At 41.5% G+C, this 19,712-nt stretch overlaps 1 protein-coding gene across 1 annotated transcript in view; it reads right to left on the minus strand.

Annotated features, from left to right (window-relative positions):
* Positions 1-14,291: 14,291 nt before the first annotated feature.
* The window catches only part of ZNF865 (zinc finger protein 865), a 289,308-nt gene continuing 283,887 nt past the window's right edge, over positions 14,292-19,712 (minus strand). The window contains exon 3 of the mRNA XM_044080872.1: positions 14,292-19,296. Within this exon, the coding sequence (XP_043936807.1) occupies positions 15,822-19,268 (3,447 nt within the window). The 5' untranslated portion in view covers positions 19,269-19,296 and the 3' untranslated portion in view covers positions 14,292-15,821. The remainder of the gene's footprint in view (positions 19,297-19,712) is intronic.

The raw sequence follows: 19,712 nt of genomic DNA on the forward strand, positions 1-19,712 counted from the left end.
TTCTGAGGTGTGGGTACCCTGTTCCCCACATCAAGCATGCAGGGGAGGCTTTCCCCCTGCAAAAAAGAAGTCTAAAGGAAAAGAGTGAACTTCAAAATTCACTCTTCTCCTGTGCTTTTGCCCCCATGTCAGTAATCGATAATGCGTGCCGACAATTCAATAGGAACCCATCCACTATACTTTGTATGGGAAGAGCTTAAGGAAGAGGTACTCAGGAGGTGTGGGCTAGGGTGGGATTTAGGTTAAGGAGAGGGATTAGTATGGATTAGTCACAGCTGCTCCATCTGCAGGTCTTGGTCTTGAAATCACCCAGGCTTTTTCTTTTTTTTTGTCATATTACCATTTTTTCTTATACTGGCTGTTCCTGCCCTTTTGCAGTTTTCCTTTTTTTTTTTTTTGTCTCTGGTAGCAAGGCCAGCTTTTTGAAGAGTTCTGCTGTGTTGTGGTGCAGAGGGGCAAAATAACTGTTCCACAGGGTGTAGCGTCTTCCCTTTTTTCAATAACACTTTAAACAAATTTTCTGCAAGGGGTACTGCACCATCTCCAGTGGGATATTACAGAAGCTCTGTTTTAACATTGGTTTGGCAGGGGCTGTGTCCTCAGCAAGGCACTCCTTCTTAAGACTGACACAGAAACTTCTGCCCTGCAATCAGGCCCCCGGCACTAGCATCCTATGTCAGGGATTGTGGGTTTGAGTCCCATGTGGGGTGACAATCTTGATGGTGGGAGGACTGGAATAATGGATAGCATGTTTACCTCTCAGACACAGGGTTTGGTTCTTACCTTTGGGAAACTGGTTAGGCTTAAAATGGCTCAGAAGGGCAGCTAACCTAGTATCTACCTATAAACCTATGAGGCATCAACTGTATCATGGTCACATCTGATAGAGTGCCTTGCCACCTGAGAAGTGAGGTTGCATATATCTAGCATTTTCTTCTTCAGGTCATCATATAGTTAATTTATTCCCTGGAAGGTGGACTGACTCTATAGTTACTTTATTGCCTGGAAGGTGGACTTTGACTCTGCAGCCTGCATCACTGATTTTCATCTCCTGTGCAGAGTCAGCTCAGCAGAAAGCTGGAGGTATCACATCCCTAGTTGTAGCTAAGATCTTGTAAGAAACTGTTGGAAATAAGGATTCCTTTACCACCACAGAGACACACTAGCTTCTGAATACCTGAAATTTGACTAAGATCAGTTAATAAGGAACAGTTACAGGTGCCATAAAGAAAGAATCTTGTTAAAACTGCAAGAAGGCATGAATAAAAAAGAAGCTATGCTTGTACTGACAGGCAAGCAGACTCCTGATATGACATTAAACCCAACAATAAACCCACTGAGAAAGGAAGTAATAGATACCAGTTAAAATATGATGGCATACCAATCATCAATAACTCATACAGAGATGTCAGTGCTAAAGATATGGCCAACAGACAAAACAAACAGCTGGGGGCTAACATTGAAATGGGGGAAGGGTGATAGCTGATATGTTTGCACCAACGAATGAACGGGTGGAAATGGGTGACGGCACAACTGGCAACTTAGTAGCTGGAAGATTAGGCTACAAAGAGGCCGATTCTCGCCCAAGCACCTGTTGGGAAGGGTAACCAACTACAACAGCCATCAAACCTACAAAGATATAATGCAGATCCTGAGCTGGGGAGGAAGGGGAATAGAGGAGGTGAAGAAAAAAAAATGGGTTGTGTGGAGCACAACTGCACCACAAAAGAAATTCCCACCAATATGGGTGCCACAATGGTTTAAGTACAAGCTGCACTAACAAGAAGTACTGGGGACACCATTTACTCTACAGAGACTGCGTGGAGTACAAGGAATCCACTACCATCAACCACCATTCAAAGCTTCTAAATTAAATGAAATGTGAAAAGGGGAAGAGGAAGATGAGTGACGTGTTGAGGAATCAAACACTTGGGGCACAGCAGCACAGCTCAGTAACACTGTTTTCTTGAAGCATAACAGCTCAGAAATTGTTGGCTAATGTTAAGGTGAAACCAGTGGTCTGTTTAAGAAGACTGTGCACTGCTTTGAGAAATTTCTCCCTTCCCCAGTGCTGTATGACCATGGACACAGTATCTACAAGTGTGGGGATATGGGTGGTGCTGGGAGGCTTACCCGCTGCATGAAAAATGTCTTATCTTGAGCTGCTCCATAGTACTGAATGGAACTTGTGAGTTTGCACTGTTGGAATCAAGCTGATGTGGTCAAAAATGTTAATATATTTCTCATAACACAAAATAGCAGTTCTAGGATGCCAAAGCCTGGAAGGACTTGCCTTCCATTTTGTAATTAAATTCTCTGACTTATCTAACCTAGTAATTTTTGAGAAAGAAAATAATTCAGTTATCAATATCTCATGGTCCCTTTTACTAAAGGAATCACAAGGCAAGAGTGACATCAGGATGCAGGTCAGTACTAGGAAATGAAAAGATACAAGGCTGATGCCTCTGTCTGTTGTTCACTATCACAGCACCTCCATGCACACTGGTATGAGTGTGTACTGCCTCAAGTACCACACTATGGATTTGTTTTTTGTCTTTACCACAAAGGGCCATAGCATGAGTTCCACTTTCATAGTTTTTAGAGCAAGAAACAATGCCAAAGCTCTAACTAGTCTATAAGGAGATAACATTCTCTACTGTGTGCCTCTTCCCCGATCCTCAAAAGGAATTGAGAAGGCATCCCAGTGGATTAGGTAAAAATCTGTCCACAGAACCTGTGATAGGTTTGTCGACTGGAAAGAAGACCTACAGTGAAACTGGTGGGAATGGTGCACCTCTGTAATATCTGGTGAAGAGAGTGACGCCAAAGAAACACAATGTGCAACAGTCTGGTGTCAGTGGGACCTTGATGTCAAATGAAGCACCTGCATCCACAGGTGTGTGAAAGAAAACATGAAAATCAAGACTGATATTAGGCCCAAAAGAGAGAGACGGGCCAAATACAGGTCTGTATCCCCCCCCCCCCCATCCTCAGCCAGGAGGATTAGATTATGACTTTTGGGGTAGTACATGTGGAGTGTACATCTATCTTAACAGATCTAACAGAGGGAGATCTTTCTGGAGGGGAGGGATATTTTTCCAGCTTATACTGCAGTGATCACCTTCTCAAACATCTACTGCTACTATGAGCTGGCAACACAACTGTACTATATTCACTGCTGGGACAAACACTGCAAGAGTATTAATTACTCCAAGGAGAAGAGTGCAGCTGTAGGATGATTACCTATAGGGAGGAGGATGGATAACACCCTGGAAAAATGCACTGGCGCATACTGCTCTTGGACTGTATGCTCAACTTGTAAGGCTGTGAAAAGGTGTGGAAAACAGTATAAATGACTGCCTCACAAATGTCAAAAGCAAACATGTTTGGGAAAAGGTTGCAGTCATAGCTGCGGCTCAAAAGAAGTGTACCCTCACTTACACCTTCAAGGCTTTGTTGTTTGACTGACAGCAGAAAATAGTGCTGTCAGTCAACCATTTGAAAAGGTCTGCTTGGAGACTGGAGCACCAGTTCGACAGGTCACCTCAGATGTTCACTTGTTTTCATTTTATTTACTTATTTGACATTTGTTGATTGGGATAGTCCTACTGGGGTCAAAGCTCTTTTTCAGTGGGGGCCTGGGGAGAAAAACTCCAGCTTGTTAAACCCACCATAAGAATTCCCTGGTAGGTGGTAGTGTTGGAACTACAGGCATCTTAGGTGCCACTGGATTTGTTCTCTTGCATAATTTGGCTTCCCATGCAGTACTGAGCTCTCAAAATCTCTTATTCTGGGAGTACCCATGCAGTACTGAGCTCTCAAAATCTCTTATTCTGGGAGTACCGCTCTCTTGACCAGATTTGTAAAAAGGGACATCAATTCAGTAGTCTCTTCTGGGTTACAAACAGTTAACCATTTTCCATGCCCAGTAGTGTCCACAGGAAGACTTGATGCTAGGAAAATCTTCCTGGTCTCTGAATCCAGATGAGACTTTGGTAAATTCCAGAAAAATCATAAATTGGTAAGGATAGACATTGTCAGAGCCAATGATCTATCTTCTGCTAATTTGCTGCTTGGAAAAGGCAGTCTAACAGACAAGGAGCCCTTTGGCTCTCAAATGTCTGGTCAATAGACCAGACACGGTGTGGTGCAGAGACTAAATAGATGGGAGCCAAACTAGAAGTGATGTGCCCCTACACAGAATCTGAAGAAATGGCTGTTGCTCCTGTTAAAACTGTAAAGTGTACATAAGTGTCCCAGAAGTCCAGAGTGGATAACAGGGGCCTATGCAAAGCAAGGGGAAACAGGATTTGGAGCATTAGCATTTTGAATTTCTTGACTCCAGGAGCCTGCTTAGCCCAGAGAGGTTAATTTCAAGGGTCTATCCTTCTTGAGAATTAGTAACAACCTGGTGTAAAACATATTTCTTTCCCAACAACAATAACAAACAAAACCCTGCTCCACTGTACTACACTCCATCAGCCGTTTTACCACTCCTACAGTAGGGCTTGGTTGGTCTCTTAGGATGGGGCAGTCCCATAAATGGAAGTTCTGAAAAATTTTGTTCTGTACAACTGGGGTGGCCCATTTGTCTGACATCAGCCCAAAACGCTTTACTTTAAATTAGTCTGCCATCCAGCAAAATTTAATAAGGAACAGAGGATGACATGGAGGATACTGAGTAATCAGTCTTGACTGGGGGACTGCTGAATGGGAGAAGTACCATCTCCATCTTTCCTTCTCTTGTTACCTCAGTCGCACACTTCCACTGTACTAAATTGGTTTATTTTCAAAAGTCCTCCACTACATTTACAAATCAGCTTTTGTTTCCAGTAAAAGGGACAATATTTTAGGACAGCTTTTATTACACTTAGGGAATCAGTGGATGAAACAGTTGTTTAACTAATTATATGAACATTTTTCCTTGGGACATTTAAACACACACTGGAAGGGAATCCCACACATGAATCCCTTAGGTGCGCTTCAAGTAGCTGCCCACCAATGTCTCCTGGTAAGGGCTGCAACCTGATCCATGCAGTTCACCCCACTTCAGTCTCAAAGGCTGCGTTTCTGCTTCTCAATGCTGCAGGACTCCACTGCATTATAACCACACCGTGTCTGCTCATTCTAAACACTGTTTGGATAAGCCTGGTTACTTTCACTCAGGATATAAAGAATCTCTTCATCTGACTGAGGACTTCGGTCTGATATTTAATCATGTGCATCTGGCAACTGATCACATGAAATGTCAGGGAGGGTGAGATGTACATTTTTTTTTCAAATTCCAAGATCCAATTCTCCTCATTTGGAAGCAAGCTCAGTTATGGACAATGTTAACAAATATTAGGGGCTAAAATGATCTCCTGGACCCTGCGATATTTGTCAAGTTTTTCTACTGGGAGACAGCAGATCGGAATCTAGATTTAAATAAACCAAATAAAGCCTTCCTTAAATGTATGAAGGCAGAACTGCAATCAGTTCAGGCTCTTCCATGCTCACTAATCTTACATACTTTTTTACAGGAGCAGTGATTTCATTGGTATCCAGATGATGTGGTTCCTTTCTGACTAATTCACAACTGCTGGCAGTCAATGAGGTGTTAAACTCTAGAATGCTATTCACAGCCACAGTAAACTTAAATGAGAGAAAAAAACTTTTCAACTGAACAAGTAAAGCAGCCCTTAATATATATGTTCAGATAAAATCATTTTCTAACATTAAACTGTGTTAACTGCAGCAGTGTGTGTGCTCTGCTTTTCAAGCACAACAGTCTAGAATGAAACAAGGCTGCCCAAAAAATTAGTGCTGCAGGTGTAAAATGTAACACAGCATGACTGGTACACTACACATAAGTTGCTTAACTCAATCTATCACACCAAAGGACACATCTTCCACGAGGAAGCAGATTAGATAGTCTCTTAGATGAAGAGATATGTGAGAAATAGGCCTAATCATTGCCTACAAAAGCTGACTGGACTTCTAACTCTTCAGATTCTGTGACTGCTGAAAAATCAGACAGGTTAACTGTCTGAGTGCCGAAATATGAGACAGCAGGTCTGAAAATCTGGACAAGCATATACCAAGTCTGAGACTGCAGTTTCTCGCAATATTCCCTTTTCTCCAAGGTATGGCCAACTCAGAGTTGGTATAAGCTCAGGGAGTGTGAGGGGTTTGCCCCCCTGCAAAAAAGAAGTTTGAAAGAAAACAGCAATGTCTGATATTCTTTCTTTTCTACATTTCAGCATTCAGTGTTTCAGTTGATATTTCAATAGACAGCCATCAGACAGAGAAGCAGACAACCTCTGCAGGTTAGTGCCTGTACACCCACTGCTGCCTTTCTTCTACAAACAGCAGACTGTGAGAACAGGTTGTACATCTCTGACACTGAATGCAACACAATTCTTATCACAGTTATAACTAAATTATTGGAAACTTAGGTGGCAAAAACCACATGTTTCATTACTTAAACAAGGTGACAACATTCATTTCTGGCAAAAAATAGATCTATATAAAAACTAGTCACCTTCATTTTATGAGTTGCATAAATGCATTTGAACAGTGTGCAGCAATCAATCTGATTTACTCTGATTATGAGAACATGGATCATTCATGCTATATAAAAGATTTAAGTATTGTGAAAGGATGTCGAGACAGCTGAAGAATTAGAAGGTCAGAGTCAAATGGCACTCGGACCTATTCAGAACATTTTAAAATTACACGAAGAGTTCTGTAGGAATTGATACTTGATCCCCTACTGTTTTTGTTTACCTATGATGCAACCAGGATAGAAAACATGGTGATGACAAATATGTTGATACAAAAATAGCAAGGACTATTACTGAAGATAAATCATCAAGACGGCAAACAATTACGTCTTCTGTTCAAATGGACTCCTGAAAAAAGACAAGAATTCAAGGAGGCCAAGTGTAAAGTTATGCATATGAGTAAAGGAAATGAATGAAAAAAAAAACAGCAATTAAATGGAAAAGAAACAATTCGGTCTACAAAGATCAAAAAAATCTCTTCTGCCAAAGCTAACTTTCAAAAAGCTTTTGTCAAGGCCTTAAGACAAATGAAGGACAATTTTAAGAAACATTTTGTCCACAAATACAGAGGTATTACTCCTCCTATATACAACTCTAGTGACACAACAGCGTTATCCAACTCAGGAGCTGTAGCCCGTCCTGTCATTCACTAGTTACAAGGAAGTAACACTAATGCTGGGCAGGATGCACACCTCCACATGGTGTATATAACCTTGGAAAATTTGGAGGACTGCAAATTTGTCTAAGGTATGTCACTGGGAGGAAAAAGGAGCATGTAGCAAAATCCTCAATGCAAAGAATACACAGCAAGCACCCCAGCCAAGAACAGAATTGGAGAGTGACGCATTGTAAGGCGGAAACATTAACCACTACACCACCTATTCCAAATATGAAGATCGCCACAAGAAAATGATAGAAAGCTGGATGACCAGTTAAATCTCATCAGATACCTGATCAATCATCAGAATTAGAAACACTGAGCTACTTAAAAGCAAGACTAGAACAGCATACAGAGAATATATGTTTCTGAGACTCAGAAACAACCCCACAGTCTTTGATATTCATGTTTAATGTTAGCTAAATGTGTCAAGGAAAGGCACATATAGACAGTGGCCACTGGGGACTTAGAAGCCAATGCAGGGTCAAGCACTGGTATCATGCTGAACTGTGCTCTCATGCACTTGCTCAGTAAATCTCCCATCACAAGCTAAATCAATGATCAAAACTTAAAACAGAAAAGACAGAGTGGTAAAAATAGGCATGGGAGGGCCTGTAGAGGCACCATCATCCACATTGCTGAGCAGCCAACAGGGAAAATACTTACTCTGTAATTCAGAGTTCAAACCCAGCTCAGAAACATTCCAAGGATTTGAAGGCCCAATCATTATTTGCTTAAGGTATCAACATACCCACTGAGCTGTTAATACTGCGAGAGTCACACCTTAGATCTCACAGAAGTGGGTGCCACAGAGTTTCACCCTCATCTGACATCCTGCCTATCCAAATAGGAAAGGTGGAAAATGAGCTGTCCATTGTGGATGTTAACCCACTTGTAAAAACAGCAAAAGCCACCAAACGTGAGGTGGACTTCGAAGATGCGTCCAAACCTGTACTTACCTTCCACCTTTTTTATTCCTGCGTGGGAAACTTTAGACAGGATGCTCAGCCAAGTTCTTGCACAAGGTCCCCATTCATTTTTATTAAATGCTGGGCCCTGATGAAGTCCTCAACCTTCTGGTGATACGTCCATACAGATCCAAACTTAACTGGCTAGAAAGAGAGTGAGTATCCAGATCCTAGTCACACAACCCCTTAACTATAACACAGACACTAAACAAGGCCAAAAATGGGAGTGTGTTCCCTGAGGGAACCCAAAAGAGTTTAACAGCAGCCACATAGTATAACATAAGTAGTACAAGAAGGCTATAGTGTAGTATCTAAATGACTACAGAAGCTTTTCTCAAATATTTTCTACAAGCCAGACACTGGATTAGTCAACAAAATGCTCTCTCAAAAAACAGTACATCAGTAACATGAACAGACTATCCAGAATCTATAGGAGACATCTGACTTCACTAACAGTTCACACCTCTACAAATGACTGAGGTAGACATCCAGAGTACCTGGTATCCAGACTGGCTTCAAGAATATGTCACAATTAGACATTGGACAATTCAAACATTAAGTAAGCACTTATGGCTTGTAATCAATTCCCCAATCAGACACAGACAAGAAAAATGGCTAATGAGTTAGAAACTACTGACTCAATCTGCTCAACCACTTCTAAAGACCGAGTACTTTCTTCTTAAACACTCCCAGGCTCCTTCACACGACAGACACTTATGATAAAGACTACACTTCAGTAAATGGATAAAAAAGTGTGCAGTAACCAGTATGAATCAAAATAAATGCTAAGTGGCGTGTAGTTATACTCACTGAGAAACAACTTCCAGATGGAGACACCTTAAGTGGAAGTCCTTACATTACACTGACTATTAATTGAGAAGGACCACTAATGCTGTTAGCATAAGTACAGACAGACGTGAACTCATCAACACTTAAAAACAAGTTAAGCACAACTGAGATTAAAATCCTTAATTAGTAAAAATATTCCAAGTATCTGTGCTATACAGTACAAAGAAGGTAAAGGAACACAATGAGGAAGTGGAAGAAAGGAGGTTCCAACTTGTAGCTGTCCTTTGCACAGTCCCTAAGATTCATTCCAATCTACTCCCAAGTGCCTGAAGTTTTCACACAGCTCTAAGGCAGAAAGCTCAACTCTTAAAAAAATGTTAAAAGACGCTTTAGGCTCAGAATAGGAAAAAACAATGAGGTCATTTAAATGGGAAGGTATTACAAAAGTACCGACAATTCAACACTCAACACCTGGAGGATGCTACATTAAAATACATGTATTAAAATGGGCCAAGTTAATGGTGATCTTTTGTTTTTTTACAGTTAAATATTTCCCCTCTGTCTGTAAACCATCAAGCCTCCCCTACTGGATGCCCATTCATAGTGGGAAATCCACAAACCTGCAAGGGAGAGAGAAAACCCATCCTCCCTGCCTGCAAAGTTAAGTACATGAGATGCTAATTTAATTTGGGTCACCTGGACTGTATCCCTCTATATCACCAGCACAAGATAACGGCAAACCTATTTAACACGGATTTATATTCCACCACCACTAAGCTTTTAGTAACTTCAGCAAATTTTCTGAGTTGCATAATAAGTCAAACCATACCCAAACGATCAACGTACTGCATCAGTGTAATATACAGGCATTTAACCGGACAGCAACAAATGACCTTTAGACCCACTTGTGAGGTCAAAGCCACTTGTGAGGTCAAAGAAGTCTTCTTCTCAAGCATCTCAAACTTGGACCCCCACCCCTCCCAGTCAGCTCTTCAGGCTTCAAAGCAGTCCTCAAACCACTGTAATTCAGGGGAGAGAAAAGTAGTGCACTAGATTCACAACTGTACTGACAATTTATTTTTATTCTGAAAAATGTGGTCCTCGAGGCAGCCCCGGGGGGTCATTTGAGTTTGAGACCACTGGATTAAATGGGACTAATGTCATAGCTTTAAAACAAAGGCATAGCATTATCAGTGTGAAATATGTTACATACCTGGTGTCAATGTAAATAGTTCTGGGCTAGTTAAAAACAGTGTGGTGCATGCTGCATGAAAAAGATACCCTATGGCCAAAGGGCTAAAGCCTGAATCCACATTTTTTTAAATAAGTTATTGCTGTTAATAACTTTCACTGTAAAGATGTGGAACATGCCTCTCAACTGTCCAGATTTTTGCCTCATATTTTTGGTCTGCTCCACATAAAATTTGTTATTTTTCTGGATTTTTGTTGCAAGTCAGTGAGGACTGAATTCACTAAAAGAAAGACAGAGTTTCAACTTCATATCCTTCAGAACATGCATGGTAACACAAGAACTTTTATTCTGGCAACTTTCTAAGTTTATAAGAGCAATATATAAAATGTCTCCCTATTTTGGGGGCTTTGCCCAGATTTTATTGTGCTAAGAAGTTGAGAGCTATGATGTGGAAAACTAATCAAGATCTTAAATTCATGAATGACTTTTATACTTTTTACCTCACTAACACCCTAATTTATATCGGCATCACTCATTTCTCTTCCACTCTCCCTGCTGCTTAACCAACACACACACACACACACACACACACACACACACACACACACACACACACACACACACACACACACACACCACTTAACATCCACCACTTATGACTTTTATAAAAGAAAAAAAATGTACAAAACTATCTTCATTAAACAGTTATAAAGCGTTTTGAACAATCTGTGCCTTACAGACACTTTAAAACATTTTCACTTTGCCTATTTGTGTATACTACCAAGTTACATGACTGTCAGAACTTTTTCAACTCAGATTTATACATTTTTACAGTCAGGTATTATAAAGTGCGCAGCAGAACTACTGTGTGCACCTGGGAAGAATACAGGAAGAGTTTATATTTTAAAGGAGATAAAGCTTATCTTGAGAAGAACAAAATAAATGAGATTGTTTTTGTTTTACTTGCAGCTTAGGGCCCATCCCTCTACACTACAGAACCATGCATAGGTTATTAAAATATAGGTGTAGTAAACAAACAAGCTACACATTGTCAGCTGTATTATCAAAAGAGAGACGGTAAATCCTTACAGTCAAGTTAACTTTACCCAAATTATACGACTGCTCCAGAGTACAGGAATCCAATATGCTGTAGCATTCTATTGGCAATGCAGGACCTCTACACAGATACAGCAGGTGGCATTATGTAGAACGGTTTCAGTGGAAACACCTGACATTTTTCTAGCAATAATAATATTTTTAAACATATTGTTTACAAATGTTGTTCTGATATTTTAAAAAAAAAATCTATCCGAAACTGAAGTTACTAAAAATATAATAGGAAAGTTTAATGGCAAAATGGAAATGCAAAAAATAAACAGATACAATCTTAATTCTGGATTTAGTCTTTGAACATGAAGAGGAGAACCAGTGAGAAGAATTTTTTTAATCCTGTGTGTATTGTGCTACTTTTCAGGTTTAGCTCAAGTTTAATTAAGCAAAAAGTGGGGAATTAAGAATAATTAGAAAAATGTGTAATAGATTCTTGGGGCATTTTTTTTTCTCATAACAAACGGCTACTGTCTGAATGATAACTACTCATTTACACGATGGGGAAGTGATGTTACAGTAACTTTTAAAATAGTTCTCACTGACACTATAATGAAACAATGCATTTGCATGTAATGCACACCATGTGCAGTTTTCCTTTTTGCAGGCTATATCAAGAACGGATGAAGGCTATCTAGAGCAAAACCTCTAAAATGGTGCACATAAAATGTCAAAACAGACAGGAAAGACTGCATGCTGTCAACCACAAAAAAAGATACACAAGAAATGACAAAGTACAAATCGGCAGTCCCTCACTAAAGGAAAAAAAAAAAGAGAGAGAGATACGCACACACAGTGGAAAAGGAAGTTGTACGACCGTATGAAAGACCACCACGGCAAATGGGTTGACAAGTGTGAATGAGGCAAGAATTAAACTAGCTTTAGCCATTTGAAGGGTAAAGTACAGTGGGGTGGAGGATGAGAGAGATGGGAGAAAAACTGCTACAGAACAGTTTGCGTATTACTTGGGGGTGGGTCGAGAAGAATAAGTGCATTGTACACTTAAAACTGGTATGTGTATTGCAGCTGAAATTATGGTTTACATTTATTCTGCTTTTATTCTCTTGAAACCTGCCTGCATAGAGGATTTCCTCATGAGAATCTACTACTTTGCTGCACAGGAATTAAAAGGGTCAGTTTTTCCTCATTTTAACAATGTTCTGTAATTTCTAGTTCAAACTGTTAATTAAAATAAAATAACTTTTTTTTTGTTTTTTTGTACAGCCTTGGGCATTTTTCTGATAAACTACAAATCATTGCACTGTCACTTATTTGTAAAAACATCTTTACCATGTAAAAAAAATCAGAAAACATTGCTTGACCTGTGCACTAAATTTTAAGCATAAAAAGAATGTGAAAGCAGTAGCAGTGGTAGACAATCTGAACATTAAAATGAAATTAAGTATTCATCATGCTGCTAGAATCACTATTCTGACTCCGCAAACTATAATGTTGGCCAGTTTTGCCATTATGTTCCCATTCTTATAGTGCTGTACACGGAAGTGAGCCAAAATATATTCCAATATACGTTACCCCTTCTGTACAGGATCACGATTACATACTGCCTCAAGTCACTTATGCACCATTAAAACTGAAATTTGGAGGAAAAAGACGAATCTTGAACTGACAATGAAAGAGAAACTTTTTTTTAATAAAACAGGCTTATTTTATTCTGCAATTCTGAAAAAAAAAATAATGTGGGAGTCTGGGTGTCTTGCCTTAAGGTATAAAGGCACTTGTTTTAAACTGTTCTCTTGTTTCAGATGTACTACAAATTCATCCTTCTACATTATTTTTTGGATGTCGTATGGGAACCTTAATGAAACAATGTGGTGAAACTGCAATGACTGGATGTTTTGCATACAACTTTGAAGGGCTGATATAACTAATATAAGGTAAGATAACCGTTATGAATAGAACAAGCAAGCAAAAAAGCCAACATCACAATATGCACATCTGTGGCATGAAAATATAGATTCTAGCAGCAATACAACATGGCTTAGCTTTAGTTTTCAATTCTGTATTATCCTGTACACATCCAGATGGGAGCAAAGGTTACCAATAAAACCACAAACAGTTAAAAAAAAAAAAAAAAACTTCTGGTGTAAACGAAAGACCATGACCTCTTACACACTAAAACAATGAGTGAGTCAATTAACCAGACTAATGCTCCTGGGTTATCCTCCAAACAAGCAGTTTTGCCATATGGAGCTTCCTGATAACGAAACCAAAACACAAACAGACAAGAAAAATGATACCTTCAGTTAAATAGCAACAACACTGGTTGAGATTGTGGAAAATGACATGGGTATTTGAAGCACTAGGGAGGAAATGTGTAGGACTGCACAGCAAAAGAAGTATAGGTCAGGGAAGTCAGGGCATGATCAGCTGAGCAACACCAGTTTAGCCTACCTATGTGAAAGCTCATTTTCATTCCTCAGAGACAGCAGATCACAGATGGAACCAACTACCAAAAAGGTTACCACTAACAGACAGCTGAAGCTTTTAAATCAACTTTAGACACCTGGAAGGCCAAAATGAAAGATGGGAAGGCAGTTGCCTTAGGCAAGATGCAACAGACAGGCAAAATAGAAAGGCTAGTAACTTTTCTTCACCCGACTAGTTTATGTTGTATCAAAAGCAGACACCATGTACTTATCAAAGAGTATCTGTTTATTTTTTGCATCTCCTTGTTTGCCTTAGGCAAGATGCAACAAACAGGCAAACTAGAAAGGCTAGTAAGTTTTCTTCACCCAGCTAGTTTATATGTTATATCAAAAGCAGACAACATGTACTTATCAAAAATGTTTGTCAAACTGTTAAAAGCAACTGCTGTGCCCCAACTCAAATGCCCCACAAGGAAAATTAAATGCTTCACCTGCTGTGTGAATTAAATAAAAGAGCTGTTTAAACAGAAATGTGGCCACAGTGAAGAACTGAGCTGTAAGGCTTAAAAGGAAAACATTATTCCCCGAGGCATGTTTTAAAACATCACAATAAGGCCAATATGTGGCAAGTTTCATACACCTGAATGAGGACAACAGTATTTTATTGATTTATAGCTGTGGTTCTGTTACGTGTAAAATATCCCTGCTTGCCATCTTTAGTTCAAGACCAAGAAGAACCAGCAGTTAACAGAAATGCAACAACACAGGTTCTATTCAATTCCAAGACCACGCAAACATGGCTACGCAAAACATACCAGTATGAAGATGCAGCATTCTTTTTCAGCAATACAACAAAGAAGTGGCTATGCTGGCATGACGTCCTCTCCTGTTCTGTACAAAAGATGTTGTTTAACAATCCCAAGATTCATTAGCATGACAGGAGAAGTTTAAAAACACGAAATGTTGCCAACAGCATGCTTGCTGCACTTAAGAACCAAGCTTCTAAAAATCTGCTTGCAAAACTACAAAACAAGCCTTAAGAGATTCAAAGCACTTAAGCAGTTTCCTAATTAAAACATGTTTTTCCTTCTTGTATACCTACCCAGAACAACTGCTGCAATCACATATTTTTCCTTGCTCCAAAGGAAAGCAAAAATATTTAATTTTCCAAACATGGTCACATTTTTTCTACATGAAAACAAGACAGGGCAATACCTTTACTGCAACAACCACAAACAACTGCTTTCTGCTGAGATACCAGCCAGAGGCAATGTGCACAGAGTTTAGGGGGATGACAGTGAAGTACCACTGACACAAGCATTGCAAACTACCATTTCTAGCCCTTCTAACCAATAATGTGACTACTGGTACTAAGGGAGTCTCAAGACCAAAAGTGGAAAGCTCAGGCATGTAGAATTCTAGTACAAACCACTAAAAAACATTCTCCTGACTTAAAGTTCCTCAAAGTGTAACCCCTTAAATGGGACTACAGACCACTCAACAGGTCCCTCTCAATGCTCAGTCTTCATGGCAGTGTGGGCTTGGGCAGCTGTAGCCTTACATCATCCCACTGTTCAAGTCCTCTAAAGGAATCTCGAGACTGAGGAAGTCTGGTTGCCATGGATGGGATTCTATGCACCCTAGTACTGAGACAGGGAAGCAGACCGGTCATGAAAAGGGATAGAATATGGCAGCTGATCATCAGTGCAACAGAGTGTTTTAGACCTACAGACACCAGCCTACAGCCACTTGATGCAGGAGAAATGCAGAAGGGTGCTATGGGTAAATGGTAGGGAATATAAGCCCAATAGGACTGCTGTATTCTAGTCAGGCACAATGAAGGTAGGGTGGGGCAAGGGACAGCAGAAGCACGTGGGGCACCCTTGCAAATTTGCTGCTGCACCACTTCTCAGACTCTGCTTTAATACATGCAGGAGAGTGTAGATTTAGTGAGGAGGGAGCAAAGAAAACAATAACAGACCAACAGCTCAGTTACTTAAATTTCAGTATGAATATGCGTGAAAAACATGAAGTTGTGCCTGAGAAGTGGACATGCCATCAAAGATGGTCACAATAAAGACAGACTGGCATTTGCATTCCCCTTCTTTAAGCCTGTCTTTCTGACAGGGCTGATCCCAGTGCCCAAAATCAAAGTCCTATTTCCACTTCTGCGCTCTAAACAGGCCTTTCTCTGTCAGACCTATGAAAGCGGATATGCTTCTTCAGACGGCATGATCTGCGAAAAGCCCTGCTGCAGATGCGGCACTTAAAGGGCTTGTCTCCTTTATGCACTTTCAAATGCCTTCGAAAAGAAGATGGCCCTTTGAAGATTTTCCGGCAGGCTGTACAGCGCAGTTTCTCTTGAGAGCCATGCATCCGCAGATGAAACAAGACAGTGGAAAGATAACGGAAACTTTTATTGCAAATATCACATCTATAGAACTTCTCGCCTGTGTGGGAACGCTGATGCTCTAAAAGACCTGATCGCTGGTTGAATGTTGCCCCACAGGTCCGGCAGGGGAAATACCGTGAAGGAACATGAAGAAGACCGTGATCAGCCAAGCCTGAAGACTGAGCAAACCTCTTGAGGCAAAGGCCACATCTATACGACCTCTGCCCAGTGTGATAAACTCTGTGCTGGCGAAGCAGCCAGGAGCGATTAAAACTTTTCCGACATAAACGACAATGGTAACGTCGATCCTGTCTGTGACAGAGTTGGTGACGATGAAAATGAGTACCATCTTGGAAACGTCTACCACAAAATTCACAGGTGACTAGACATCTCCGGGCATGACGACAATGACGACGGTGCTGAAGGACTCCACATACTCCTCTGTAGCTGTGCCCGCAAGAGATGCATAGTGAAGGCCACCCTACCAAGTGTACATATTTGTGAATAGTTAAGTTCGGGAAATGTTTGAAACTTGAACCACAAATACTGCAGCAGAATCTCCCTCTGTTTCGAGGAACAGGAGTTTCATCAATAGGAGGAGGGGATTCCTGTTTGCACACCACACCAATGCGACTAGTCCCAGGGCCTTCTGTTGCTCGTACATTTTCACTCTGTTGATATGTCGGTGAATCATCCCAGGTTTCTTTTGGAAGAAGACAGTCTGAGCCATTCTGGTGGACTAACTTATGCCACATCAGATTCTCAATAAACCCAAAGTCCTTGTTACAGATATCACAGGAATATGGCTTCTCCTGCATGTGGGCCTCTTTATGCTGCATAAGGTGGAATGAATCATTAAAGTTTTTGCCACAATCTGAGCACTGGAAGGGTACCCTCTCATAACGTAAGCTATCTTGGAAAACCAGTGCATCAGGAAGTGGGCGAGTTATAGGTAGATCCAGTCGGTGAATCCTTCGATGGCGAGTCAGGCTCTGTGGGTACCCAAAATCCTTGCCACAGACATCACATTTGTATGGCCTTTCTTTTGTGTGGACCACATGGTGTTTAGTGAGGTGAAAAGACTCTCTGAATCTCTTGCCACACACTTTGCACTGATGTGGTTTCTCTCCAGTGTGGATGCGCTCATGACGTTTTAGGGTCTCTCTTCGGCCAAATCCTCGACCACAGATGCCACAGTGAAAAGCCTTGATGCCACTGTAGAGAAGCTGATGACCACTAATAAGTGTTGTACTGCTGTAGGTAGACTCCTGCAAAGCAGCAGCAGCAGTAGCAGCAGTAGCGGTAGTGGTAGTGGTAGCGGTAGCAGTAGCAGTAGCAGCAGCAGCAGCAGTAGTGGTAGCGGCAGCTTTGAAATAGTTCCCTTCACTATCTAACCGCAAAAGCTGGGGTGGATGTTGTTCTTTGGGAGTTTCTAAAGTAATACCATGGATTTGCTTGTGGCGTAGCAAACTCTGTGGGGCAGTGTAAGCCTTGTCACATACCTCACACTTGTACATTGGTCGCTCACCAGTGTGGGTTGCCTGGTGCTTCAGAAGGTATGATGCCTCCCTGAAATCCTTCCCACAGATGGCACAACGGAAGCCCTTTGACTCACTATGAGTTCGCTCATGACGACGAAGACTCTCACGACGGTTGAAGCTCTTGTCACATACAGAACAGACATAAGGTCTTTCGCCAGTGTGGATTACCCAATGTTGCTGCAGGTGACTGGGCTTCTTGAAGTATTTTCTGCAGTAGGTACACTGGTGTGGTCCATCATGCTGTCCTGGACAGATACCAGACCCTTCAGAAATACTTGTGCAGGTGCTAGGACCATCTGGGATGCTTGAGCATGTGCTAGTTCCATCAGGTGTGCCTCGGCAGTTACTACCAGGGCCATCAGGCAAATGTTGACAGGTGCCGGACACTTCTGTTCGGCTTGGACATGTATTGGGATTCTCTGATCTTGGTGGGCAGGTATTAGAGTTCTCTGGCCGTCCTGAGCATGGGCTATGGCCATCCTGCTGACTGGAATGTTCTGCTGTACCTGAAGTGGTTGGCTCAGTATCATGGCAGCGCCTGTGTCTAATTAGGCTTGATATGTGATTGTAGGTTCGTCCACAAGCACTGCACTCATACGGCCTCTCCCCGGAGTGCACCAGCATATGCTGCACCAGGTGAGAAGACTGCTTGAAGGATTTCTGGCAGACACCACAAGGAAAGCGCCTATCAATGAAGTACTTAAGGCGTCTAAAGTAGTTTTTTTCTTCTTTCTTTTTCTTCTTCTGTGCCTTCTGCTCTTCTGCACTCATACCAGCACTCTCAAAAGAGTGCTGCTGCAGCTGCGGTGTTTGTGATGGCTGCGGCTGTGGTGTTGGTTGTAGCTGCGGTTGTGGCTGTGGTTGAGATTGTGGTTGGGGCTGTCGCTGTTGCGGTGGTTGTGGCTGCTGTTGTGCATGAGTAGATAAATCCATGGTACCACACTGCTGGTGAGAGGAGGCAGCAGGTTGTTCCAACTGCTGTGCAGACTGTGATGCTTGTGCTGCCTGTGGCTGTGTCTGCTGGGACTGCTGATCTGGCTGCTGGGACTGAGTGAATGGATTTGGTCGCTCAGGTGGTGGAGGCTGGTGGGTGGGCAAGAGTACACCCTTAAATGCCTGCTGATTCTGCAAGACAGTCCCCTTGAACGCCTGCTGGTTAGGAAGGAGTGCCCCCTTGAATGCTTGCTGATTTGGTAAAAGCGTCCCTTTGAATGGCTGTTGACTAGGCAGCAATGTTGCCTTAAATGGCTGCTGATTCGGTAACAGTGTTCCCTTGAATGTTTGTTGAGTGGGTAGAAGAGTGGGCTTGAATGGCTGCTGATTAGGCAGAAGAGTTCTGTCAAACTGCAGTTGATTAAAAGTATGACTTGTTTTAAACTGCTGCTGTCCTGGTGTGTCCACCCTCTCAAACTGGGGTTGTGCTGCAGGATCAACTGGTTTATACTGCTGATAGCTGGCAAAGTGTAAACTTCCAACCTGCTTTGTATTGGCCAAGCCCACTCCTCTGAAAAGTTCTAAATGTGATGAACTTTCACCCTTTATCTCCTCAGGTCTTGGAGTAGATACAGCAGGGGTCAAATCATGTGCAAAAGGCTCAATAGGTCCGTACCGTTGGTGATGCAGGAATTCAAGGATATCAAAGGGGTAACCATGAAACTGAATTACCTCTTCTGTGCTGTTTGTCTCCATTGCCGGCCACCATCAGGAGTGTCCTTTCCTGAAATGAAAAAAGAAAAAAAGTAGACAAATCAGCAGAAATGCAGTATTCACATAAGGCCTTAATTTTCCAAGACTCTAAAAACTTACATAGCAATTGGGGGAAAAAAGAAGTGTGTTGACCCTTTAACTTTCCTTAATGTTTTTATGAAAATAACCATATAATTTAAGAAGCATGCAGTTCTGATGCACGCACTACTTAACTTCAGTATCCCTAAACATTACTCAATGTCCAATGCATAAACCTTGGAAAGAAAAGCACAAACATGCAGAAATACAAGTCCACTCCTTGGAATGGTTCTAGCTGTAATAAACTTTCACTCTGTATCTCCTCAGGACTTTGTGTAACTACAGCAGGGGTCAGACCATGTGCACAAATGGCTCAATAGGTTCATACTGCTGGTGATGAAGGAAAGT

This window comes from Protopterus annectens, chromosome 1.part1 (assembly GCF_019279795.1).
Source record: "Protopterus annectens isolate FY-2018-M chromosome 1.part1, PAN1.0, whole genome shotgun sequence".
Taxonomy (NCBI): Eukaryota; Metazoa; Chordata; order Ceratodontiformes; family Protopteridae; genus Protopterus; species Protopterus annectens.